We start from the raw sequence: 26,775 nt of genomic DNA, 5'->3' as shown, positions 1-26,775 counted from the left end.
CTTAGTTTACTATGAATCAAATCTTTATCATGTTTGTGAAGGTGTGAAAGTTGGCAGGAATGAGAGTGAACCAAAACAGTGAGGTCATGGGTCGTGACACGAAGATGCTAAAACTCACCACAGACCTGAGGGGAGCTGCAGAATTCTTTGTTGGTCCATTACTATGAGCGACTCCTTCCACATACATGTTATCATGTGATCCATTGTTAGTATTAAAATAATGACTATACTGGAGCTGCTTTCAAGGATACTATGCTGAACCTGCACAACCTCCCAATATGAGACCGCAATTGCTAATTTCTCCTCCTCACCTTGAAATCCTGAACTTAAACTAGTTTTTAGAATACAATCAGGATTCACCGACCAAGATTCTGTGTAACCAGAAAAAATGTATTCTTTATTGGTTTTTGTCCTGCATGATTAATGTGCATGATTTTAATGTGAAAACATCCTTTCATCAGTTCAATCTGTTTTTATTTCAGCTGTCTTTTAAGGCTTTTCCCTCTGCTCCTGTACTCAGCCCCTGCCCTGCAAGTGGCATATTGCACCATCTTCAAAATAGCCTGCTGTGGTAAGGACTGGGTCACAGGCCCCCAGGCAGCAGCCAACACTGCTGCACTGTGGGCTTAGGCAGTTTTCTTCATTAACATGACTGCATTCACTCTGCTCAGCCTTTACAAAGGATTTATACTATCTTCAATCACTGGAGTTGTCGTCAAAGCCTTCAAAGCCTGGAGAGCCATAGATTATCAAAGGGGGCTTAGATCATGATTAGGGTTTATGTCATCAATGCAATAGGAAAATAATTTCCCTTTGGATTATCTTCATTACATTGCTCCATGTTATCAACTGAATATATATGAGAATTATAAATGTAAAGTATAAAAAGCATAAACAGGGAATTGCTGACATCATGTTACCTTTCTCTGCCAGAACTCCTCGCTTCCATTACATGCAGTACTGTATTTCTTCCTGCCCCATGCCTTCAGACAGTGTTCTCAGGGTTGTCCTTGGCTCCCCAGCACATCACAGCTTTATGTATCTAACTCTGTACCAGATATGTTTGCTGTCTTTGCAGTTTGAGCCCTCCTTGGTGCCATCACTAGCTTTGTAAAGTTCTGATCCACAGCTTTTCTTATTTGTTTGTGAGAATCCACCCTAAGCCTACATCAGGTTGCCTCCTCTACTTGTTACATACAGTCGTTACATCACAATCGTTGCCACCTCTAGACTCAAGTGGCTTTTGTAGTTGAACCACGTGCATGTGCACATCCTGTCTGTGCTGGAGTGACAAGCATGCATTTGAACACAATAATGTCTGTGAGTACAGCCAAATGGGTTTCTATTGTCACCACCTGTTTGCTACATTACTTTTAAACGGAAAGGTGAAATCCGGCAATCTGATTGGCTGTTAACTGTGATATAATGAGTGTATACCACAGCTACTATTCTAAAAAGCCTTATCACAGCATATCACTCTGCTTCAGGGAAGCAACAATGTTGTCATTATTGTCAGCTGGGCCGTATCATTATTAGCTAGATTAGATTATAAAATCCTGCACTGTGCATCAATGAGTAATTAGGAGTCAAATAGCGGAGTACGACGGACAGCTCCCGTATAATGACAGTCACAGGATCAGCACCTTGACAGCGACTATGACACTTGGGGCTCTATAGGGTGATCTGTCACTGTCTGATTGAACAGCCTCATGGAAATGATAGTTTACAATTCTTCACATTATTTACTAACGAAATTCGTTAAGGCAAGTAATTTGGTGCTTTTAAAGTCATGATATTCAGATGCCGCTGCTGCGTCTCCAGGTGCCTGCCGCAATGTAACATATAGTCGGCTTAATAAGTCAGTGATCACTCAAAGCTAAAACTATTAAAAAATCTCTCACGGACCACTCACTCATAGTTAACTGCGGGGGCCTCACATGTTTACGTTACGGGGCTGATTGTCAGAGAAGCAACAATGTATCCATAACAACAAACTGTTACAGTAGGTAGCAAAAAGATGCTGCGGTGTTTTGACAATGTTAACAAATAGACTAAATTAGTTGAATTCACATGTTTAAGGTTAACTTTCACCTCCAGATAGGGTTAACAATGGTAGAGTTGATTGAGCAGTCACTTTCTCCCGAAAAAAAGGTGAGGAATAGACGACATGCAGGGCTAACGTACGGAGAGGTGGGACTATTTTTTTCACAGCGGGGCTATTTTATTAGATAATATGTATTTCTGTTTAATTAAAAATTACATGAAAATTATTGTGTATTCCTCTTTCATATTGCCATCATTGGTAACCGTTTTGTAAAACGCTAAGGGGGTTTTCGGAAGAAGAACGCCCCTTAGCTGTGGTATAATGAGCGGCCTGTCGTGATGTATTGCTTAATTATTCCTTTTTTCTCCTATTTTGGAACAATAGAATGATTATGTCTTCTGTTGCACCCCGCCCACCCCACCCCTCACCCCCACCCCGTTAATGGCAGAGCCTAATGGTGGAGATACCTATCCATCCATCCTCTGTCCAGCTTTCCAAAAAATTTGTCCTGAATAACGGACAAATGTAAGGATAAACCTGAATAAATGGTGCTTCATACCTCAGATTAAAATCTCAAGCATGCTGAATGGAATCATTCCTGCTGAATGCTGAATGCTGAATGGAATCATTCCATTCATTCCTTCCATTTTACTGCTTACAAACAGCAATATCTTCAGTGTTTGTTAATGAAGAGCAGGAAGCCAGTACAACCCTGTGGTCTTGGTCCAGTTGTAGAGCTTTAATGAACAGACAGTTATGCCAGTGTTACATTTGACACACCAAGAGGCTGAAGGGAGTAAATACCAATACAAATTTCTCACTAGTCTAATACTTCCTATACATACAATAAATTATACTATGGCAACATACACACATGCCAAACAGAAAGCAGAACAAAACAAGCAGAGAAAGGACGAAGAGGTAAACAAGAGGGGTGGGCATGAATGAGCATATCTACACATTTGTTCCTTAATATTCTCCTTGGTTTGTTGTCATTGAAAAAAATATATACACAACAGGTTGAGAGTTTAAGAGTTAGTTTAAGAGTTTCCATTGCTCTTATGGAGGTGCAGAGATATTATAAAAACCTCTGTATTAGATGGTGATGATTGCCTTCACTAAAGGTATACATGGACACTAGCATCCAGTGGGAATGGAGATGAACCCATCAAACTTTGCTCTGTTTAATTTCATGGCATCATCTCTAAATCTATGGTGGCCTCGTGAAGCAAGAATTTAACACTGAGCCTGCCTCTGGAATGGCAACAAGTACAGAACCAAGAGTGTAAGAAAGAAAGAGAAACTTTAATAATGCAGAAGCATATTTTGATTGTTCAAATGCTTTTTATGTGTGGAAAAATGTGACGGGGGAATGATTTGCTGTTTGGTTTATATTTATCTACCAACATATTAACCTCTCAGTGGTTTCCATTGAAGAACAGAGTGCAACTTGTAGCATTGTTGTTCCTCCCTTGAGCAGTGCAGTGGTACCTGTGGAGAGGAGGAGTGGAATTGCAAGAAGGTTCCCCTTGGGTACTATGGGTGACTAGGGTGAGGAAGGTCAAATACTTCTGACTGCAGTACACATCCTCAATGGACTCCTGCTCTGCTTGTGGTTTGTATGACAGTCATTTTTGAGGCTGTCATTCCTTTATGACATGACAAAATTTCTATAATCTGAGTGGTGTTTGGTGTTGTTTAGATCCACATTATGAATCAGTTTTTAGAACATTACTCATATATTTTATATACCTTAAATTCTCAAATGAAGGCTGGTATTCAGATAATGGCCAGGTAAAAACTCTTGAGCTTTTTGATTGTTAAGATTGTTCAGTATGAGTTTGCGTCAACAGCAAAAGTAAGGAGATCACATCAGAAAACAGGGAGGTTTCTTTTACTGAAATGTGATAAAATGCATATACTTATGGGGGAAATTACAATCTGTCTCTAATGTAAGCCTGTTTCAAATGAAGGCCTGGGTCACTCTGCAGTTGAGGTATGTAAAGTGCATTTTTTGACCATTTATAGCATCTTGATTTACTGACACACTGCACATCAACACTGAGATAAGAGGAATCTTTACGATTTCAGACATAGCCATTTTAGTAAAATGTTGTATCTGTAACCATTCTCAACCACGCTTTAGTTGTCATGACAGATTACAATATGACATGAAAACATTGACAGTAAACGTTTGGCAGGTATGCTCAATATGAACATTCTGTTTGATATGTTGAACAGAAACATAATCTACAAGCCTGTTCTCATTCCCAGAGCATTTGTCACACCCCTTGACACAAGGTGTGTCTGTATGAGATGTACCTGCCTTTCAACTAACTCCACTATAAAGCCATTTGTGGCAATTTTAAACACTCAGGGTGAGGTGATGTAGTATAAAGAGCAAAAAAGTCCTGAGAGGGGTGGAGGTCAGGGTAGAGTGGTGGGTCATGCTCACAACCTTTACCCAGGGGAAACAAAAGCTTGTGTCCTGTAAGAAACCAAAGGTGAAAGCAAAAGTCAACTATTTTTCCGATGCCTAACCATGTAGTTTTGATACAACATTAACCACGTGTTAGAGACTTTCTGGCTGGAAGACTTTGTGCATCGCTGTGATGAGAAACAGTTGGATGTCTGGAGCAGTTGCTCTGGGTGTCTAATACTGCCACAGATGGGTTTACATTGAAGTTAGTTGAAAGTCCAGTATGTCTCATACAGACCCTAAAAGGTGCCTTGTACATCTCTGAGTCTCTGAAGGTCGTGACAAAGTGTCAGTATTTGGACCCCTGGGAATGAGAACCGGTTGTCAGACAGCATAACATTTCCTCATTGATCACCTTTTGCACGTATTTATTATTTATGAAAGTAACTGTAGGAAATACACTGGTTAACTAAACAACACTGTTAACAAGTCCAATTGTAATGATTAAATTAATATGGTAATTATGGATAGTTGATGTTGGTTTTCATAGTACTATCCACTGCTTGTTTTTTTTTTTTTTTTTTTTGTTTTTTTTGATAGATAAATGCATGGAGTAGACATTACATGAACTAAAATCAAAAGAAATTAGGAAATGTCTCACTCCCCACTTGACTCCAACCAACTGTGGAGTGATCGTCAGACTGGATGCCAGCTGCTCAGTCAGGAGCTTGTTTGACCTCGTACTACTGATAAATCTTGTCAGGATGCCTTGTTGATAACATGGACTACAGTGTCAAAACAGACATATCGCTTCAGAAATGGCAGAATTTGTCTATATCAGTCTGCTACAGAGGTGCTCCTCTTTACACAAGGGTTCCTGAAGGATGGCACCTTGTTTTATTTTTAAGCTGCCAATATTTTGTGCTGATATTCAGTATCTATAAGTTTCACATAAAAAATAGAAAGTATTTAGAGTTGCCCCCTGCACTTTATTCTTCTCAAGGTAAAAAATGAAAAATAAACTTGGAACACTAAACTCATCCAGGACCAGTACGTCTAGTTGGGTTGCAATGTTTTAAAGACAGCAGCTAAAAATCTTGTTTTTGCTTGGTTTAAATTCTCACCACCCATCTATGATACTCTGTGTGGTCAGAAGTACAACATACCTGAATCTGAGGTAGCAACCATGAGCCATAATCAAATCACATATGCAGTTGTCCGACAACACAAGCAGGAAAATTAATTATGAAGACTAGAAGTAACTGAACTGTGTTTCCCTAAGGTTTGTTCAGACTGAACGCAAAGATGAGTCTTTTGATGTGAACAATTGCATTTAAGGTCACTTCACAACATTAAATGCAATGCAGTGCTGTGTAAAAATGCAAATGTTATATCCATTGTGTCAGAATGCTGTGAATTGAGGCAAAAACGCATCCCTGTGAGTTAAACATCTTTCAACTTCACAAAAAATGTGCTTCAGTCATAAAGCTCCATCACTGGATGACTGAAGCATTTTTGAAAATAACCTGAAATCACTTGTGTGTCATCCTCTCATGTACACAGTATTTTCAGATTTGTGTTATAGTAAGGTAATGAAATTATTGCTTCGTCAGAAACATCTGTCCCATGTTTGGTGAAATATATTTTAGACAGCAGATCAGAGGTTACCCTCAGTCTAAACTGGAAATTATTTATATTACTAGTATGTAGTCATCCAGAAAAGTCAGACACACTGTGATACTGTGTACAAATTTTGGTCCAATATTAAATAACAACAAAAAAAAAATCACTTAACAACATTCCTAACAGTGGAAATCCTTGGTGTGGATTTGGTTGGTCCCATGGGGAATGTTTAAAGCTTGGACAGCTGCATCATTCTTAAACCCTGGAAAAACAGTAACAGTAACACAAAATTAAGTATGAAAAAGCTAAAGCCTCACATATACCCAATCTATAACACACACACACACACACACACACACACACACGCACACGCACACACACACACACACACAATGTTCTCTGGGAGATTTGTATGGAAAGTAGCAGGAGGTGGAGGTTGTGCTGGTGACTAGGTGTCATCTTCTTTAAATATGTTAGGTTAGTACTAGTAAGCCTGGCCAGTCTCGACCTGTAGCAGTCCCAGTACGGCCGAGTGGTCGGCCAGCTTCATCCTGCGCTGACTGGACAGACCGACGTTCTTTGCCAGATAATCCACAGCAGCTGTAGAGGAGACGGAGGGAGAGTTAGTGATCATTTGACAGTCCTCTTCACCTGCTACTGAGACACTAAGTACTGTAACAACATAAAGCAGATGTTTTAGCAACACTGGTCAAAATGTAAATATATAGGATTCAAAATGTTTAAGCTACTTTTTTGTACGGTTTCTACATACAATCATTTGTATGTTGCATGTGTGCATCTATATATAGATAGATAGATATATTCATAGATGGTAAAAACTGTTGCCAGTTAACAGGCAACATTCATATTTCCTCCAAAACATACCTAGCAAAACAAATGAGTTGTGTACAAATGTAATTTGTAGGGCACTGGATCGTTTGGTCCTCTAGTGAGATTTATGGGACAGCAGGATGGTCTCCCAGAGCGACAGTGTAACTCAGTGATGTGTTTTTAATTATTTTTGGACGACAATTGTGCCCTATGGCACAGAGGAAGAAGATATATGAGGCTTTGGACACACACACACAACATTAGTTAGCAGATACATTCAGTCTTGACTTGGCTCTGTGCAGGACATTTGTTGACAACACAAAATATATCAACAGCCTTAACCTTTCATATGTATTGTATGGTAGTAGAATTGTTTGTTATGTGGCAAATCACATACAAGAGAACACTATGCTTGACAGACAGAAAAAGGGAGCCAATAGTTTGGCTTCACAGACAGAGAGACAGATAGGCAGGTACTCGCTAGAATAACTGTGCTTCTTAGAAAGATGGCGTTAATGCTCAGCATATATTTCCCTGGAGTTGTGGATGTCGCCCCTCCCTGGTTCAGCTGGTGATAACTTTTCTTTTATAGGGCAGGAGAGAGGAGGGTTGACAGCAGATGTGATGTGACATGGTGTGTTTGGGTGTGCATGAGTGTGTGTTGTAGCTATCGGGGGGAGATAAGTAAGGCATGTCAGTTAGGATGCTAGCGTGCACAGAAAGGAAGCTGTCACTCTGTGTTGAGGAATGAGAGAAAGAAGAGCACCTATGGGTGGGCAGGTCTGTCTGCCAAGATGCCAGTCACCCAGACAGCTAGTGGGGGAGCAGTGTGTGTGTGTGTGTGTGTGTGTGTGTGTGTGTGTGTGTGTGTGTGTGTGTATGAGAGAGTGCGTGTGCGCATGTGTGTTTGTGTTTCACAAGGGTTTAACGAGGCCCTCTAAAGGAGCTGTTTATCCTGTCAACCAGGTTTATACCTTAAATCCCTGTTGAGCAGTCACACTGAGAGTCCTCTGCCTCCAAGATAGAGCCTATCTGATAACACACACTAACACACATGCACAAACACAGGTGCACACATACACTCTCACGCGCCTCAGCTATTTTGACAGTATGTACTTTAATCTGTCAGGAGCTTCCTGCAATAGAACAAGAGAAGAGTCAAATGTCTGAAGTAAACTGTCTAATCTGTCTGCAGGGAGAGGTGGGGGTGAAGGGCCATAGCCAAACCAGTGACATTTTGTGAGGAAATGTTTTTTAAAATATAACTTGCATAAAATATTAAATAAAAGCATCTTATTTCTGCAACACTTGGAATCACATTGGTTATCAAACAGAGATCAAACACAGTTTCAAGGAAAGTCGCACCAATTACTTTGGTGAGTAAAATGTCATCATAACAGATGGATGTGCAGCATTCAATGCCCACATTTCGTGGCAATGCAGGGAGAAATGTGCTCTTCATGGAGAAGACCAGAAAGTAAGGGTGTGGGAATGAGGGTGGTGGATGGGCCTACAGCACATCTGACTTACATGCAGCAAAGTGGAGTTCACATCGCATCACAGACCTGCAATAAACATTTGCCTTTTTATTCACTGTAACCACGATCTTTCCCTAAACATAATTATAGTATAGTCATCATGCTCAGATAGACAATGAGAATTTAAAAATACTGGAATTGAAAATGTTCAAGGCTTTTTCAGAAACATCTAATACTAATGTTCTTTTCTGGTGATAGGGTTGGATAGCAAGTGGGCTATGAGTGTATTCACACCTGGCTAGTCTTAAACAGTTGATTCAAAAACAGAAGCGTTTTTCCCCAAAGGTCTGTTCATTCGGACATATGTGAACACAGCAATGGCACTTGAATGCGAGACAAAACAAGAGGATTGAAATCACCAAGAAAGGATGGTCTGACCTTACCTCCAGTCAAACCAAAGAGTGGTATGCTTGTGATGTGAAAGCAAATTGATCAACCATCAGCATTTTGTGATGGTACATGTGTGATTTTAGCATGATTTCAAAAGCTTAACTACTAAAAAATCCATCTGCTGATTGTTAAACCTGTTCAAGAAGCTATCTATATAAGCCATATATTTAATTTGTGCAAATCATTTGGTGACCTTGTTGTTGTTGTTGTTGTTGTTGTTGTTGTTGTATACTCACTATACTCTTTGGTATTACAACTAATAATGAAGGAAGTCTAGACCAAGGAGAGTTGCACGTGGCAGGTGTACTTTACTTTTCACCTTCAACTCAGGACTGATGACAATGACGTCAACACAACACAAGGGGGGTGTGACTATATGTTAAAGGGATGTCAATACACAACATATCCCTCCCCCTTTACTTTTGATGTTCCCTTAACGAAAGTAAAACATTTCACTGTCACAATATTTTCTCTTTAAAGTCTCTGCTTCAAATAAAGCCCCCCCCCCTTTTTTTTTCAATAATTAACTTTCAACAACTTTCATGAACTTTTGCCTGAACTGGGGAAAGAGGGTAGACTACCTCAATTCCTAGACTAAACCCTGGGGATTATTCTGCCCTAATGTCAAGGGTTAGTCTCTAGGCTAGAATGACAGTCTATCAGGAGGTCGTCTGTCTCTTTTAGGCTAAGTACGACCTGTAGGTATGTCAGTCACCGTGTCATGTAGTGACAACTGTATGAGTCCTATGGGAGACGGTTTCTTAAGTGAGACTGTGATGAGCAAGTCATCAAGGTAGTACTGGACACCGGGAAGCCCACTTAGAATCTGGTCCATTGCTCTTTGGAAAAGTGCTGGGGCAGAGGTTATTACAAAAGGGAGCCTCCGGTATCTGTGTAGACCATTGTGTGTCACTATGGTCAACAGTTCCTGTGACTCAGGATCAACATGCATCTGGAGATATGCTTGACATAAATCTATCTTGCTAAACTTCTGTCCTCCAGCCAGAGATCATCAATCAGGGGTAATGGATACTGTTCTGCCGTCAGGACAGGGCTCACAGTCATTTTAAAATCACCACAGATCCTTGGAGTTCCATCTTTTTTCATGACTGGAACAATCAGTACAGCCCACTCACTTGTGCCCACCGTTTCCAATACTCCACTCTTCAATAATCTAACTCTGCCTCTACCTTGGGTTTGATGGCATATGGAACAGGTCTAGCTTTTAGACACTTTGGTGTGCTTCCTGGTTTGATTGTCAGCTTAACTGTAATGTCCTTCATGCTTCTAAGTTCTCCATCAAAGACTTTGGAATGCTTCTTTAAGATCTCATGTAGGGGGGGTTTATATCTCCATCCTTAAACAGGAACACTTCCTGCCAGTTCAGTCTGAGTCTTCTCAGCCATCTGCGGCCTAGCAGAGCCGGACGGTTTCCTGGAATGATGTACAGTGGAAGCATCTTTTTCTGTTCATTGTGTTTCACAGTTACATCCACAGTGCCTAACACATGGACAGGTTCACCAGTGTAGGTCCATAACTTCAACTTTGTCTTTCAAACAGTGAGGTGCTGTAGCTTTTCCTTGTAAACAGCTTCTGATACCATGGATACATGTGTACTTAGTGCATATATCGGGATAAAAATTTCTATCTCGATATATGTAATTTTATATCCCGATAACGATATATATCCGATATAGTGGGGCCATGTCGACATGAATTTAGAAATGGCATCTGTAATTTCGTGGTGTCTGTGGGGCTGCTTGTCATAGACAGTGCCTTTGACCATTGACTCTTTCAGGCTCGTTTGGTGTGTGTTTTTCTTTTCATCACGTTGTGGTTTAACTTTAGTAGTTTGTCGCATTTTAATGCTGTCTCTGCACTGTTCTTCATGCTGTGTCTTTAAGTGATAGAAAAGATTAGACGTGTTCGAGTCGCTAGTAACAACTTGTTGGCGGCATGTTTTGCAGATTACCGTTTTTTGGTCATTGTCTGCCTTTTTAAATCCAAACCAGTGCCAAACAATGGAGTTCCTGTTCCCTTTTTTCAGCACCAATTCCTCTTTGGGTTCTGTTGGTTCAGCATCCACTGTGCTCTCCATCTCTGCTACATTGTTTACGTCCATGCTCCCACTGGCTCTCACACGCATGGCTGAAAACGTTAGCAGTGCCGTAAAGGAGTTCCTGCAGGTGACGTAAACTGCTACCGCAAAGCAGTAGCGTTGCTGCAGTTACATTAGCTGAGCTAACCACAGCCCACATGTTAAAATTACGATATAAACAATAGAGAATTATATCGTATGGTAGACATTTTTCTGTCGCATTACGACATATATCGTAATATCGCACAGCACTACGTGTACCTGTGTCCACTTGCATCCGCACGGCTTGACTCTCTAACAGAAGTGTGACCCAGTATTCATCATCACTGTCAGTTACAGATAGAACATGAACTGTCTCTTCATCATCATCAGATTCACAGTCACTCTGCTCATCCTGTTCATGCTCCATCCTGTTCACATGTTTCTTTTTGTTTCTGAAGAAACTACTTTTCTTTGTCTCAGTGTGCTGCTTGTGTGTCTGAGTCTTTTTATTTTTACAGGCACGTTCAATGTTGCCTTTCTTACCACAGTTTCTGCAGTCTAAGTCCTTACACCAGCACTCTGATGCCTGGTGTCCTGTTTTACCACAACGGTGACATGGCTTGGTAGAAGCTGCCTTGCTCTTGGGTTCAAGGGACAATTTGTGCACTTTGGGTTGATGCACTTAGCTGATGTGCCTCTCGTGTGACCATCTCCATTGATGTACTTATATCAATAGCCTTTTCCAGTGTCAGGTTAGCCTCAGTTAGTAGTCGTTTCTGGATAGCCTCACTACGCAGGCCACACACTAGCCTGTCACGTAAGGTGTCATTGAGTGAGAGTCCAAATTCACAATGTTCAGATAACTGCTTCAGCACAGCTACAAACTGTGCAACAGATTCACCTTCCTCCTGGTTCCTCTTATGAAATCTGAACCTCTCTGCAATAATCAGTGGCTTAGGAAAGTAGTGATTTTGTAATATTGACACTATTTCATCATAGGACTTGTTTCCTGGCTTGCCAGTTTGCAATGGGCTGCACAGTAGGTTGAATGTCTTTCCTCCCATAACACTTAAAAAAGTTGGTACTACAACATCCTCTTCAATCTTTTTAGCGAGCACAAAATACTCAAATCTCTCAGTGTATGAACTCCATTGTTCTGTGTTTTCTTCAAATGGGTCAATATTTCCACCTAGTCCAGCCATTTTAAAGCAATACCTACTATTTCCTTCTGATTTTAACAATTATTCTTCTCTTTGTGCTTCTTTAAGCTTATTTTTATTTTTATTTATTTCAGATATTTATTTTCGTTTTACTTGCAGTCGCCCTTCGTCATGGTCCAGTTGCAACTTTCCCTCCTTTTTTTTTTTTTTTGCAGTCTCCTTTCCACCGCGGAGAGTCCTCCTTTTCCCCCCTCCTCTGTCAGTGTCCTCTCATCCACAATGCAGGCAGCAGACGTCCAGCGGCGACGTCGCGCTACATGCACACGACAAAATACTCGTAAAACTCGGACTCTGTACCGAAAATAACAAAACCCACATGAGGACGCATTACCTCGTTGCCAGTTTTGTTGTATACTCACTATACCTTTCGGTATTACAACTAATAATGAAGGAAGACGAGACCAGCTTCAACTCAGGACTGATGACAATGACATCAACACAACACAAGGGGGGTGTGACTATATGTTAAAGGGATAAACTCCAGGTGTCAATACACAACACTTGTGATAAGGATCATGGGACATATACATGTCAGCACAGGTATTTTCCCTGATTAACAGATGAGAAGCTGTTCAAATTTCTATGCTTATATCCTATTCCTTGTACTTGGTCAGGTCATTAAGTGACAGCAGTCCCACAGTTATGAACCCCAAGCCATTCCTGTACAACAGGCCTACTTCTGTCCTTTCTCTACCTGTTAAACTGGGCATACAATGTACAATTTTAGATATGTTGTTATTTAATTCCATCTCCTCCTGTATGAGTACATCTGCGATGTGAAGCCAAAGCTCACAATTATGTGCTCACTTCAAGCCACGACCAGAGTGCTGCACATGTACTGCATGTGTAAAATAAAAAATAAAACACCCCATCTGCCCGTTAACCATTCTGGCTACTGACAATTATCAATAAAGATTCATTTGAAAGCTCTGAGGCAAGTTGAAGTTTGTCTGTTCTCAGAGGTCAGGTCTGTTGAGGCACACACACACACACACACACACACACACACACACCCAGTTAGCTAGTTAAATCAGAATAAAAAATAGCATCAGGCAGCCAGAGATCAGCAGCTATTTCCTGCTTAAGTTTCTCTTGTCGATATTGGTTGTGGGAGGAGGAAGAAACATCACAGAGGCATGCATGCTGAACATCCAACAGCCAGTCAGGAGCAGCTGACTGGACTATGATTAGTCCTCGCTCACTGCACACAGAACAGCAAACAGCTCAAAAACGATCAAGAATGATCACTGATCAGAAAATGAATGGTCAGAAATGGGCACAAATCATACAGCTTTAGTCATTATTTATTGCTGCCCAAAACTGCCCAATCAACAAGTTACTTGTCAGTCTTCATAACTTCATGTTTAGTCCTCTTGGTTCATTTTAAGTCAGGAATTGAACCAGGACTGAAATGCAACAATTTATCAATTTTTTCCTTGGTCTTGACCAAATGAACGAGCTACAGTTGTGAATACATTCTAACATAAAATGTGCATATACAGTAGAGTTCCCCGAACAGTCCTTTTTACATTGAATGAATCTGCAGCGCTTACTTTACGTCTACGCCCTTTATATGGCAAAGGAGAAAGAAAGAGTGCAGAGATCAGAGTGGTAGATGGGTATGTAGCACATCTGACTGCAGTTTGCATTCTGTTACAATGCAACCGTTAATGTTTTTAACTATCTGTATTCACAGAGACCCTGTCCTCTGCCTGTATTTTCTTATGTTGCTGTGTTCAGGATGTTTCTGGGTGTCAACCTTTGGGCAATGGTGTGTAGTCACCAGCCAATAACAGCACAGGAGGTGTGAAGACGGAACTCTATAAAAACATGCCAAATTGCACACACGCATGTTCAAGAGAAGCCAGTGACCCAGAGAGGACGGCCCAACTTTGAATGTTGTGCTTACAACAAGTAATAAGAAAGTCCTATTCAGTCTGCCTTTAACATGCAATCCAGCCCAGTTACAAAGACCCTGCAAGAATATTGATCAGAACCATAATCAGAATAATCAAGGTGGCACAGTGGCAACGCTATTGCCTCACAGCTAGAAGGTCCCGGGTTTGATTCCCGCCTGGAGCGCTGTGGGCGCTCCACCATGCCTTCACCACCTGCTGCCCTTTAGGAAGAGGGGCCTTTCTGTGTGGAGTTTGCATGTTCACCTGGGGTATCCTCCATGAAGAAACCCCACTAAAAACATGCAAGAACATCACCACCGAATGATGACAAAAAGGAACTGGGTCCCCGGGCGCCACTGTCAGCTGGCAGCCCACCGCTCATGGTCTGCCGTGGACGAAGGACCAGGATGGGTTACTTGAAGCATGGCATGTGTATGTTGTGTTGTTGTTGTGTTCACCGAAGCATGGCATGTGCATGTTGTGTTGTGATTAATAAGTTGTTGGTCTGGAGCATCAAGTTTCTCTCTATGCCGATGATCTTTTGTTGTATGTCAAAGACCCGGTTAATTGCGTAGACGACATTTTAAACATTCTGACAACCTTTGGGTCCTTCTCGGGCTATAAACTAAATATTGACAAAAGCGAGTGTTTTCCTATTAATGAAGCAGCCAAACAAATTCTGTCAAGCACACTACCTTTTCGACTAGCCCATGATAGTTTCCGTTATTTAGGTGTTAATGTTGCTAGCTCATTTCCCTCTCTTCATAAAAACAATTTCACAAAGTTGGTGATGGAAATTAAAGCTGATTTGAAGCGCTGGGACTCTCTCCCTCTCTCATTGATGGGCAGAATCAGTTCTATTAAAATGAACATCCTGCCCAGACTTCTGTTCCTTTTCCAGTGTCTTCCCATATTCTTACCAAAATCCTTTTTTCACAACTTAGACCAGGTATTTTCAAAATTTATTTGGGCTGGTAAAAATCCTAAAGCACGCAAAGCAGTGCTGCAGAGGAGTCAGCGGAGTGGAGGCCTTGTGTTGCCCAACCTCTTATTTTACTACTGGGCAGTCAATTTACAAAAAAATCATGACTAGTGCAACTCTCCTAATCTTGATTGGTGCACAATGGAGGAATACACATCCCGCCCATCATCTCTGGCAGCTGTGGTGTGCGCCCCTCTGACTTCTTCTTGTCCAAGTTATATTAAAAACCAGACATGCTCTCTTCTTTGAAAATTCTGAAACAGTTCAGACATCATTTCAAACTCTCTGCCCCTTCTCCACAAAGCCCTGTTTGCAACAATCATCTGTTCCCTCCCCCAATTTCAGATGCTACTTTTGCCTTGTGGAGAGAAAGAGGCCTGGTCCATTTCTCAGACTTATATTTCGAAGGCTCATTTGCCACTTTTAAAGACCTACAAGTTAAATACGATTTACCCCAGTCTCATATGTTCCATTTTTTTCAGGTTCGTAATTAAGCTCAAACGCACTTTCACCCTTACCCTCAGCTCCCGCAGGGTTCCCTTCTTACTGAGGTTGTCTTACTCCCCAAGGCGCAGGGTAGGATCTCAATTTTATATAATTCCATATCTTTCTCAGGTCTGGGTTGTCTGGCGGGGGTTAGGGGGAACTGGGAAAGAGAGCTCGGGTTTACCATGTCAGATAAATGGTGGGATGAGGCAGTAACCAGGGTCAATTATACTTCCTCCTGTGCCCGCCTGAACCTAATTCAATTCAAGGTCTTTCACAGGATGTGTTTCACAAAAGCTAAGCTCAGTAGACTTTTTCCGGGTACGAGCGATGTGTATGACAAATGTGGTCAGGCGCCGGCAGACCATACGCATATGTTTTTCTTATGTCCAAAACTTACCGAGTTCTGGTCCTGCTTTTTTGAATCGTTAGGTAAAGCCCTCAATATCACTTTGGAACATGATCCGTTGATAGCCATTTTTGGTGTACCCCTAATACCAACCAGCTTGACAGGGTCACATTTGGATGTCGTTGCTTTTGCTTCACCCAACTGACTCTCGGATTCTTGGTATCCTGTAAAACGAGCACCCTTAGCACTCCTATTCTACATCTCCCTCTGTTGTACTTCACCTTATTTACTTTACTTTATTCCTTTTACTATTATTTTTTTTTTCCCCTTTGCTCCTGTTAATTAATTTAATTTATTTTACATCCATTATTATTTTTATCACTATTGTCGTCTTTACCATTATCATCATTATTATTATTATTACTACTGTTGTGGTTATTATTATTATTATTACTGCTCTTATGATTTTATTTATTTATTTATATATTTATTTATTTATTCCCCTAGGATTCTGGGTTGGGTGGGATGGGGAAGGAAAGTGTTGCCCTGTTCTCATTCCAGCACACTGTTCCTAAAAAAGCTGGGAAAAACCACTGGGGAACACATCCCTTTAATTCCAAACTAGATTTTTGTAATGCATTGATTCCCAATAAAAATATGTGTAAAAAAATAAATAAATAAATAAATAAGTTGTTCTTCTTATTCTTCTTCTTCTAATACAGTTTGTTTTCTAGAATTTCAGAATACACAGTATTACAAATGCAAGAACGCATAAAATCACCTCTTAAGCAGTGTGTGTGGTTCCAACAGAGGTCTAAACACAGAGGAGCCAAATTTCCTTGGAAAATGGCATTTTGCAAATGTGCACTTCACTTTTCACTGAGCCTGCAGCCACAATGTGGCTGTATTTAGTGTTTACTGAGACACCAGCTAATTATGCAGTCAGCTCCTGGACTGTCCCTCCATATGCAAAACCATGAGTGAAGGAGAGCTCATAGGTGCAGGTCAGCAGTAGGACATCTTTTGGATTTGTCATTCTTATGTTGACATAAGATACATTTATTATTCCTGAGGTGAATGCAGCCAAGCGCACACAAAAGTTAAGTTATAGCCTTTGGTGATTTTACAGTTCACCAAGTTCAAATTCAGTAGTAGTAGTAGTAGTTGACAGTAATAAGATACAGTATTTATTAATAATAGCATAATTGCTACATTGTTCTCATTTGTGGTCATATAAAACCTGAATCAAGCCAATTATTTTCCCCACAACAACCTTCACTGTGGCTCTTGTAAATTCCCTTTGAGCTATGTTTACATCTGCTCTTGAAAGGCTGAGAATGTTCACTGAAAAACTGACTTAAATTGTTATAAACTGTGTGATCTCAGTGAATCCAGCAGACTACATAATCAACTTCTACTAAATGTGACACCAGGGTGGTGGTTCTGTTTGACGGAGTAAGCACATGTGTTTGGAGTGCAGTTTTTGGTAATCAAGGCACAGGATGCAAAGTGCAGTCAGGTGTGTTGGGCCCAGTGCACCGAGGACCTGCTGACACACTTATTGTTTGGTATTTATGTGACCCAGTGCATGTGGGATACACTTGCTGATGGAGGGTGGAATTACTAACAACCAATTGCTTGTCAGTAAACAAACAAGGTTAATATCAAAATGTTGTAGTTGGTTAGTATGAACTAGCAGGACTCACTCTGGCCATACTGACTGTACTGGTAGCCAGCAGCAGCCACAGCTGGGTCCATGCTGTAGCTAGTGTTACTGTACGTCGGGGGGCAGTAGGACTGGGATGACGGAAGGCTGTCCACTGTTTTAATGGAGGACTCAGCTGAACGCTGGCTGCAGCTGGCTGAGATGACATTGGTTTGAGAGGAGTCCAAGGCGCTGTGGAGTGGTGAGATGGAGAAGTCATGTTGTGTCTGTGAAGAAACACCACTGGGGTTACTCAGGATGCTCATCACCTGCAAACACAGAGGAGAAGATTCTGTTAGCAGGATTTTTCTTTGGTACAGAGTGTGTATATATATTTATATTGTTATATGTTTTACTTTTTAATAGTTTATTTTTAGAAGATTTGTCATGCACCAACATCACCAAAAAAAAATCCCTGTATGTGTAAAATCGTACTTAGCAATAAAGCTTTTTCTGATTTCTGATTTCTGATTCTGATTCTAATTTCTGATATCAGCACCCACTGGTTCGATTAACATGAAATCTGTTCTGAATATTCATGACAATAAATGCTTACCATTTTGGTGACCACCTGAACTTTTCTTTAGTGTCATCAACACCATCTCATAATCTAATAGCCAATTGTCCTGAAGTTTGCTGAAAACATATATTTATCTCAGAGGATGAACCCTTTTTATTGTAATAATCACATGCCATTTTCTCAGCTGCTCCCCTCAGGGGAAACCTTAAATCTTAGCCACACATCGAGTGCAAACGTCAAAAATACTTAAATGGTCATTATGTTGTTAATACTTTGGGCTACAGTGATAATATTAGCCAAGGGGCAAGGAGCAAGAAACAGGGAAGGCAAACTTATTTGAAAGAGAAAATGAAGGTGAACAGCAAAATTATTATCCAAACTTTCAGTTGTCAATAAAACTGTGTGCTGTAAACATCCATCAGAGTTTAGAGACCCACTTCCTGCTTTAGCTTTGACTTACTGTACTTACTCCAGTTATTCGTCATTTCTACGTTAGAAGATTTTTGGCTTGTTCTAATCAGAAATGTTGCAGGTTGATTAACAATTTTTCCCATTACTGTTGATCAATGTTGTTATCAACAGTGTGAATGCCTTAAAAGAGCTTTTAATGTCATCAGGATGTTCACTGCAATCAACTTATTATGTGCATGTAACCATGATTTGGACAGACAAACAAGTTCTTCAACAAAATTACCCGTTATTTATTGAAATTATGTTGTAGATATTACACTTGTTTTTGACAACTTTGAGAAATAATATTCCAACATATTATCTGCCTTGTTTTCTTTGTTTTGGTACTGATGGTGGTTCAGATTCAGAGAGAAAAGAGAGAGAGAAAGACAGGTAGAGAAGTCGAGCCTCCAGGACCCCAGGAGATGTCAACGTTTGACTTGTGCGAGGAGGTGAGGGGTTTCTAGTAGCATGACACTTCTATTCAGGCCAATAACGAGGTGGCCTGTCACTGCAGAACAGCCGATTTTGATACTTGAAACTTGAAAATTATCCAAACATTCATATTTAGCATAAACTTGCTGACTTTGACTGCACTTGGATTACTCGGTGAAATATTTTGGCAACCATAATTCAAGAAAGCACCAGAATTCCTCCCAGGGGCAGAGAAGAGCTGGAATATTGTCAGATGAATTGTGTGCCTTAAAACAGCTTGTTCTTCATACTCAGGCCTGTGCTGATTGACATTGAACTGGATTGACTGGTCTCCAGGTGTACTGCTCCAGCCACTAAATGCTACAGGATGCTTGAGTGAAAGACTGCCATCATAGCAGAGCAAAGAGAAAACTTAAGCGTCCATAAAGATGGATGATTCACTCTATCTCTGGCTGACACATTTCGGAATCTTTTGGAAAAAGAAAATAAGATGTGGAAGTTGATGTCCATCTGAGCAGTCTGGGAATAAGAAGCTAAGGGTGGTCTACAGGCAGGTGGAGAGTGTAGGCCTGACTTAGAGAATGTTTCTCCTGAGCCCTGCTCCATCAGTCTGTGTGTCTTGGTGCTTCCACACACTGTTTCCTTCTGCTGTGAAGTTACTGGAGAAGTCCTGAGAGCTGATATATCAGCACACAAGACAGAAACCTACAGTGCATGATTCATCTGGACATGCTACAAAAGGGATTCATTCAGACAGATGATGGCAGCGCGCATAGATGCAGCGGTTCAGTACTCTCCTTTTCGGTGCTTTGTTTGGATGCTTGTGTATGAGTTGTTACTCATCATACTCATAACATCCTGCTGGGTGAACAACATTTACAGCTGGCACGATCTCCTAGAAATTGGTTTACACAGCGAGAGGCTGTTACAGCCAAGTTTCTCCGCTCCCATGACATCCCGGTGGATATCGGCAGGTGCCCCGGCTCTTCGTGGATTACCATCCCCGTGGGAAGGCGACAAAGGCAGCGCAGGGAGAGGAGACAAAAGTGGGGCTGCAGAGCCGGTGTACTGGTGAGGCTATGGAGGCAGCCACACAAACCGCCGCTTCCTAGTGTCTTGACCTAGAGTATGGAACTGTCAAGTGCAGGCCCATATACCTTCCTCAGGAGTTCACTGTTGTGATGGGTACGGCTGTGTATATTCCACTGGATGCTAATGCTAGCTCAGCCCTGGGACATTTACATGACACTATTACCAGCCAGCAGAGTATGTATCCTGTGGCTGTTCACATCATTGCAGGAGACTTTAACCAAGCTAATTTAAAGGCAGTCCTCCCTAAACTCCATCAGCATATTAAATGTGCTACCAGGGGAGCAAACACACTGGACGAGGTCTACTCGAACATCAAGCTGGGCTTTTGAGCTAAACCACTTCCTCACCTCGGCCAGTCAGACCACATGTCCCTGCTCTTAATTCCAGCATACACACCCCTCAGGAAAAGTGCTCCTACCACAACCAGAACTGTCAAAACCTGGCCCGAAGTTGCCTCTGAACAGCTGCAGGACTGCTTTGAGTCAACAAACTGGGATGTTTTTGGACACCAAGATTTGGAGCAGTACACAACAGCTGTCCTGGGATACATCAAATACTGCACAAACAATGTCACTGTGGATAAGTGCATCTGTGTTTATCCAAGCAAGAAGCCCTGGATGACAAAAGAGGTGCAGTGCCTGACCACCTGATGGGGCACTATACAGCGCTGCCAGAGCCAATCTGAAGAGAGGCATCAGAGAGGCCAACGCTGTCTACAGGAGGAGGATTGAGGAATGCTTCCAGAGCAACAACTCCAGGCAGGTGTGGCAGGGGGTCCAGCACATCACCATCTACAGATCCAGCAATACCTCGGCAGATGTCAGTGGCACCTCACTGGCGGAGCTGAACCACTTCTTTGCCGCTTCGAGGTGGAGTAACCGGACACAGCCACACTACATCCAACAGCCCACAGCAGCCACATCTTCACAGTGGAGGAGCACAAGGTGAGGCGCATGCTGAGGGCTGTGAACCCGAGGAAAGCTGCAGGACCCGACAGCATCTTGGGACAGTTGCTACGAGACTGCATTTACCAACTGGCTGGGGTTTTCACCAAGATCTTCAAACAGTCACTGTCTCAGGCTGCCGTCCCTCCCCGCCTAAAGTCTTCCACTATTGTCCCACTCCCAAAAAAGAGCAGCCTAAATGAGTACCGTCCAGTAGCACTGACACCAGTCATTATGAAGTGCTTCAAGAAACTGGTCCGGACACACATCACTTCAAATCTGCCACCCAGGTTTGACTCTCACCAGTTCGCCTACAGAACCAACAGGTCCACAGAGGACGCTATCAACACAGCTCTCCATGTTGCTCTGTCCCACTTGGAGCAGCAGGGGAGCTACGCACGGGTGGCACGGTGGTAACACTGCTGCCTCACAGCTAGAAGGTCCAGGGTTCGATTCTCACTGTGGGTGCCACGGGCGTGTCCTCCACCATGCCTTCGGTGCCTGCTGCTCAAGGAAAAGGGCCTTTCTGTGTGGAGTTTGAATGTTCTCCCCGTGTTCACCTGGGGTAGCCTCCATAAAAATACCCCCACCAAAAACATGCAAGAAGATCACCACCTGACCAATGGTGACAAAAAGAACTCGGTCCCCGGGCGCCGGCCGGATGGGGATTCAATACCCTCCTCCCCAACAGACTGGTGACAAAACTGTCAGACGTGGGAATATCTGACTCCATCTGCCTCTGGATCAAGGACTTCCTGTCTGACCGCTCCCAAAGGGTGAAGGTAGGCCCCCACTTCTCCTCACCCCTCAGCCTGAACATTGGCTCCCCTCAGGACTGTGTGCTGAGCCCCCTACCCCCTACCACATGACTGCACCCCCGCCCACCCCAGCAACGCCATCATCAAGTTCGCCGATGATACCACGGTGGTGGGGCTCATATCTGGGGGGGATAAGTCCGCATACCGGAACGAGGTGGAGCAGCTGTCAGTGTGGTGCTCAGACAACAACCTGGCCCTGAACACCACTAAGACCAAGGAGCTGGTCATAGACTTCAGAAGGAAAAGTAAAACAGACACTCAGCCCCTGTTCATCGGGGGGAACGGGTGGAGAGGGTGACAGACTTCTGGTTTCTGGGCGTCCACATAGAGGATGACCTAACCTGGAGCAGCAACACCACGGCTACCATCAAGAAGGCACAACAGAGACTGTACTTCACTGCTTGTGTCCTTCTATCGTTGCTCCATAGAGAGCATCCTGACATACTGCATGTGTGTGTGTGTGTGGTTCGCCAGCTGCACAGCTGGCGAACCACACAGACAGGAAAGCGCTCCAGAGGGTCGTCACCATTGCCCAAAAGATCATCAGTTGCCCTCTCCCCACCCTGGAAGATCTGTGCAGTTCCTGCTGCTTCAGGAGGGCTAACAATACTGCTGCCCTCGGGCAGACACTTCAGGACACTGAAAGCAGCTGTTATCAGCTGTTATAATGAAGTCTTATTTTGTTTATGCTCATGTCAACTCAACTCAACTCTCAACTCAACTTTATTTATATAGCACTTTAAAAAACAGCCACAGCTGAAACAAAGTGCTGTACAACAATAAAAACAATAAAATAAGTAAAATAAAACAGAAATAAACACTAAAATGAATGTTTTATTGTTTTTAAAACAATCAAAAACAATAAAACAATAAATAAAAGCAACCCATAAAACACTAAAACAAGGCAGAGTCTCATGTGGGGTTGAAAGCCAAGGAATAAAAGTGTGTCTTAAGACGAGTTTTAAAAGTGGACAGTGATGGGGCTTGTCTAATAAGCAACGGAAGCTCATTCCATAATTTGGGGGCCGCCACAGAGAAGGCTCTGTCCCCTCTGAGCTTTCTTTTTGACCTCGGTACCTCCAGGAGCAGTAGATCAGCTGACCTGAGGCACCGAGCAGGAGCATAGGGGTGAAGGAGCTCAGAGAGGTAGGGCGGGGCGAGACCATGTAAGGATTTAAAAACAAATAAAAGAATCTTAAAATGGACCCTAAAGTGCACAGGCAGCCAGTGGAGGGAGGCCAGGATGGGAGTGATGTGCTCCCTCTTACGCACCCCAGTTAAGAGGCGAGCAGCTGCGTTTTGCACCAGCTGGAGGCGCGCAAGGGAGGACTGGCTGACTCCAAAATAAAGTGCATTACAGTAATCCAGCCGAGATGTGATGAAGGCATGGATTACTGTTTCAAAGTGCTGATGTGCAAGAAAAGGCTTCACCTTTGCCAGCTGCCTAATCTGGAAAAAGCTGGACTTCACTACAGCACTAATTTGCCGGTCCAATCTAAAATCACTGTCCATCTTAAAACCAAGATTTGAAACTGTTGGCTTAACATAGCCTGCCAAAGGGCCCAAGTCAACAGGTGGGGGTTCACAAGGGCCACTGGGGCCAAACACCATCACTTCCATTTTTTTTTCATTGAAATTTAAGAAGTTCAAGGCCATCCAGGCTTTGATGTCTTCAAGACATGACAGAAGTGGTGTGAGGGAGAAGGCATTTTTCCTTTTCAGTGGCACATATATCTGACTGTCATCAGCGTAACAATGAAACGAGATGCCATGCTTTCTGAGGATGGAGCCCAGAGGGAGTAAGTACAGAGAGAAGAGCAGGGGCCCTAAAATCAACCCCTGTGGAACCCCATACAGCAGTGGAGCAGAGCTGGACTCAGAATTTCCAAGGCTTACAGTCATACTCCTGTCAGCCAGATACGATTTAAACCACTCCAGTGCAGTACCACGGATGCCCACTAGGTGATGTAGCCGAGCCACCAGGGTGTTGTGGTCCACAGTGTCGAAAGCTGCCGTTAGGTCCAACAGAACCAGAATTACAAGGTCACCAGAGTCATTAGCCAGGAGGATATCATTAAAAACTCTTAATAAAGCTGACTCCGTACTATGCAGGGTTTTAAAACCGGACTGAAAGACCTCCAGCACACCGTGCTCATCCAGGAAGGATTTTAACTGAGCATGGACAACTTTCTCCAAAATTTTAGAAATAAAAGGCAACTTAGAGATGGGCCTAAAGTTGGCCAAGACACAGTGATCAAGGCCAGGTTTTTTAAGTAGGGGCTGCACCACTGCATGTTTAAAACTTAGGGGAACAACACCGGAAGACAGACTGCTGTTAATGATAGCTAACACTGCCTCCCCTATACTAGGGAAAACCTCTTTGAAAAGACGAGGAGAGACAGCATCACAGGGAGAACCTGATGGCTTAATATGGCCAACCAGTTCCTCTAAAAACGACAGAGTCACGGGCTCAAACTTATCGAGAGTCACAGAAAATGGAACTGGGTCAGAGGGATCAGATGCAGGAGCTGAAATGAGAGCCCTAGCAGTGGCAACCTTATCAATAAAAAAGTGCAGGAAGCTATTGCACATTTCAGGAGATGCCTCCAAGCTGACAGGCTGTGGGGCATTAAGAACAGTGTCAATGGTTTTAAATAACACACGTGGGTTGTGACGATTGGACTCAATGATGTTTGCCAGGTATTTCCTTTTGGTCTCTTTAACAGTGCTCTGGTAGCAGCGCCAACAGTCCTTTAGGATTTGGAAGGAAACCTGCAGCTTGTCCGTCTTCCACTTGCCTCAGCCTTGCGGCACTCCCGTCGAGCTGCACGAGTTCCTTCGTTAAACCAAGGCTCAGATTTAGCTTTGGGCTGCACAGTTTTTAATGGAGCCACCCAGTCCAGTATGGTTCGGCAGGAGGAGTGAAACCAGGAGCTGAGCTCCTCTGTGTTAACAGAGGCAGGATGGACACAGAGCTGATCAAAAGCCACCGAGAACTGACTGGTAGTACGAGAGTTAAAAATCCAACGTCTCTGAACAGGAGCGCTAGATTTAACCTCAGCACAGGAGAAAGTAACTTCAAACAACACAGGCATATGATCAGAAATCACATCGTCACAGATCTCCAAGTTAGACACAGATAATCCATAAGAGAGGACAAGGTCTAGTGTGTGTCCATGTTCATGTGTGGGACCAGACACACACTGCGCCAAATTAAAAGAGTCAATAAGGCTTAAAAAGTCCTTCACCAGAGGCTTATCAGGACAACACACGTGAATATTAAAATCCCTGAGAAGGAGAACACGGTCATACTTGGGCATAATTTCGGCCAGTAGGCCAGCGAAGTCATTCACGAAATCCCTATTATATTTGGGGGGTCGGTAAATGACGGCGCACAGCACCGGGTCGGAGCGACCCACCTCAAATAGAGTCACCTCAAAGCTAGAAAAAGAGGACGAGGCGGTGCGCTGCTTACATTTAAAGTTATTTTTGTAGATCGTCGCCGTTCCTCCTCCACGACCAGACATCCGCGGGGAGTTAAAGTAGGAACAGTCGGCAGGTAGAAGTTCCACCAGAGCGCTGCACTCACCGGCACTGATCCAGGTCTCTGTCATACAGAGGAAGTCCAGGCCACGGGAGCTGAAGAAATTCCTCACGATGAAGGTCTTGTTCGCGAGGGATCTAGCGTTCACCAAGCCAACCCTGGTGGTAGCCGGGGCCTGTGATCCGGTGGATCGGGGAACCCGGGGCAGCGTCCTGAGAAGTCGGTGGTTCACCCCGCGCTCAGAGAGCCGAAGAGGGCAGAGGCGGCGGGGCCGGGGTCCCTCAGGTGAGCCGGAGACAGGTACCAGACAGGCATCGATGGGATCCAGGAAACGCCGGGGCACAGAAAAAGGAGGGAATAATCCATATTCTGTCCGGGAAATGGACGAAGGGCATGCCAGCTGGAGTTTCAGCCTCACCAACCGACCGCCGCGTCTGCCGCGGCGCCGGGGACGCTTCCGCCGGGAACGTAGGGCCGAGGCCCGGTACAGGTGACGCGGAATGGCCGCCAAGAGCGGAGGCACAGTATTCTGTCCACCATGATTAAACGCATCTACATCTCTGACATTTTGCCCGAGAAACAAAAGGGACTGGCGATCATACACCAACAGAGACTCGATCTGTTTAGTGCCGATGGATAAAAACAGTAAAAACACCAAATATGGCAGGAGGAGCAGACGGCCAGCCGTACACACAGGCGCCATCATCTCTCTCCAGACTGACAGAAGGGTAAGTGTTTTCCACACCAGAGGAAACCCTCTTCTTTGTTGGTTTCTAAGCTCAGTCTGCTTTTGCAGCTGCAGTCCACTGATAGCGGTACTACATACAGGTACTGTAGCCAGGAGCTAATGCAGGGCCTCTTGAACATTCCAGGCATTTCACTGAAGCAGTATCCATAAGGTGTCCAACGGTGTCAAAAAGTGTGCACAGCAGCACACAGCGATTGGGATTATGGGTGATGTTGACATGATTTCTCACTATCTTCCTGTCAGTGCGGACTGCAAAAAATCTGATGCAATCAGAGGTAATTATGCTATCATCTTATGCTATTTTAGTATAAGCAGATGTGTTTTTGTCAGAAGCTATAATCCTGAAAATCCCATCTCCCCCATCAGTGATGTAAAAAGAACTAGAATTCAATGTCATGAGGAAGAACTATCAAAATCTACAGAGCTCTAACATCAAACAAGTGCATTCAGACGCTGAGTGAACTGAAAGTCAAATATCATATTACCTTATGTGAGGAACAACCCTGAGACAAGCAGCACTGACCCTGTGATGTTATCAAAATGGTAAATACCACCATGGAATATGAAAAGTTTTATCATTGAAAGTTGTACTAGTTAAAACGAAACTGTGCTTTTTCGTCTTGCAGGTTCCCATGGATAGTGGCTGAACCTGGACTGTG

The 26,775-nt window shown here is 43.1% G+C and overlaps 2 protein-coding genes across 6 annotated transcripts in view; both read right to left on the bottom strand.

The window, feature by feature from the left end:
- Positions 1 to 2,765: 2,765 nt before the first annotated feature.
- The window catches only part of LOC143326775 (paired box protein Pax-7-like), an 82,541-nt gene continuing 58,531 nt past the window's right edge, over positions 2,766 to 26,775 (bottom strand). For 3 of the 5 annotated variants that reach the window (XM_076740650.1, XM_076740651.1, XM_076740652.1), the window contains 2 exons: positions 17,567 to 17,834; positions 2,766 to 6,686 (listed from right to left, as the gene is read on the bottom strand). In XM_076740650.1, the coding sequence (XP_076596765.1) occupies positions 6,571 to 6,686; positions 17,567 to 17,834 (384 nt within the window). In that variant the 3' untranslated portion in view covers positions 2,766 to 6,570. Of the gene's footprint in view, positions 6,687 to 8,447; positions 8,483 to 17,566; positions 17,835 to 26,775 lie in introns of all 5 variants that reach the window. The other 2 variants (XM_076740654.1, XM_076740653.1) reach the window with 2 other exon arrangements.
- LOC143326976 (uncharacterized) lies at positions 22,595 to 26,071 on the bottom strand. Its single transcript, XM_076741069.1, has 3 exons — positions 25,137 to 26,071; positions 24,623 to 24,824; positions 22,595 to 24,443 (listed from the first exon to the last, which is right to left on the bottom strand). The coding sequence occupies exons 1-3, from the start codon at positions 26,069 to 26,071 to the stop codon at positions 22,737 to 22,739; spliced, it is 2,844 nt and encodes a 947-aa protein (XP_076597184.1). The 3' UTR covers positions 22,595 to 22,736.

Source organism: Chaetodon auriga, chromosome 10 (assembly GCF_051107435.1).
Source record: "Chaetodon auriga isolate fChaAug3 chromosome 10, fChaAug3.hap1, whole genome shotgun sequence".
Lineage (NCBI taxonomy): Eukaryota > Metazoa > Chordata > Actinopteri > Chaetodontiformes > Chaetodontidae > Chaetodon > Chaetodon auriga.
The sequence above is the reverse complement of the archived record's forward strand: the minus strand, read 5'-3'. Positions and strand labels throughout refer to the sequence as shown.

Bases quoted from the DNA above. Each gene is read 5' to 3' on its own strand.
- LOC143326976 (XM_076741069.1), bottom strand. From the start codon at position 26,071: ATGGCGCCTGTGTGTACGGCTGGCCGTCTGCTCCTCCTGCCATATTTG. The intron at 24,825-25,136 runs GTATGACCGTGT...TCGTACTACCAG, and splicing joins CTGGCCGAAATTATGCCCAA to TCAGTTCTCGGTGGCTTTTG. The intron at 24,444-24,622 runs GCAAGTGGAAGA...AATGCCCCACAG, and splicing joins GGGAGTGCCGCAAGGCTGAG to CCTGTCAGCTTGGAGGCATC.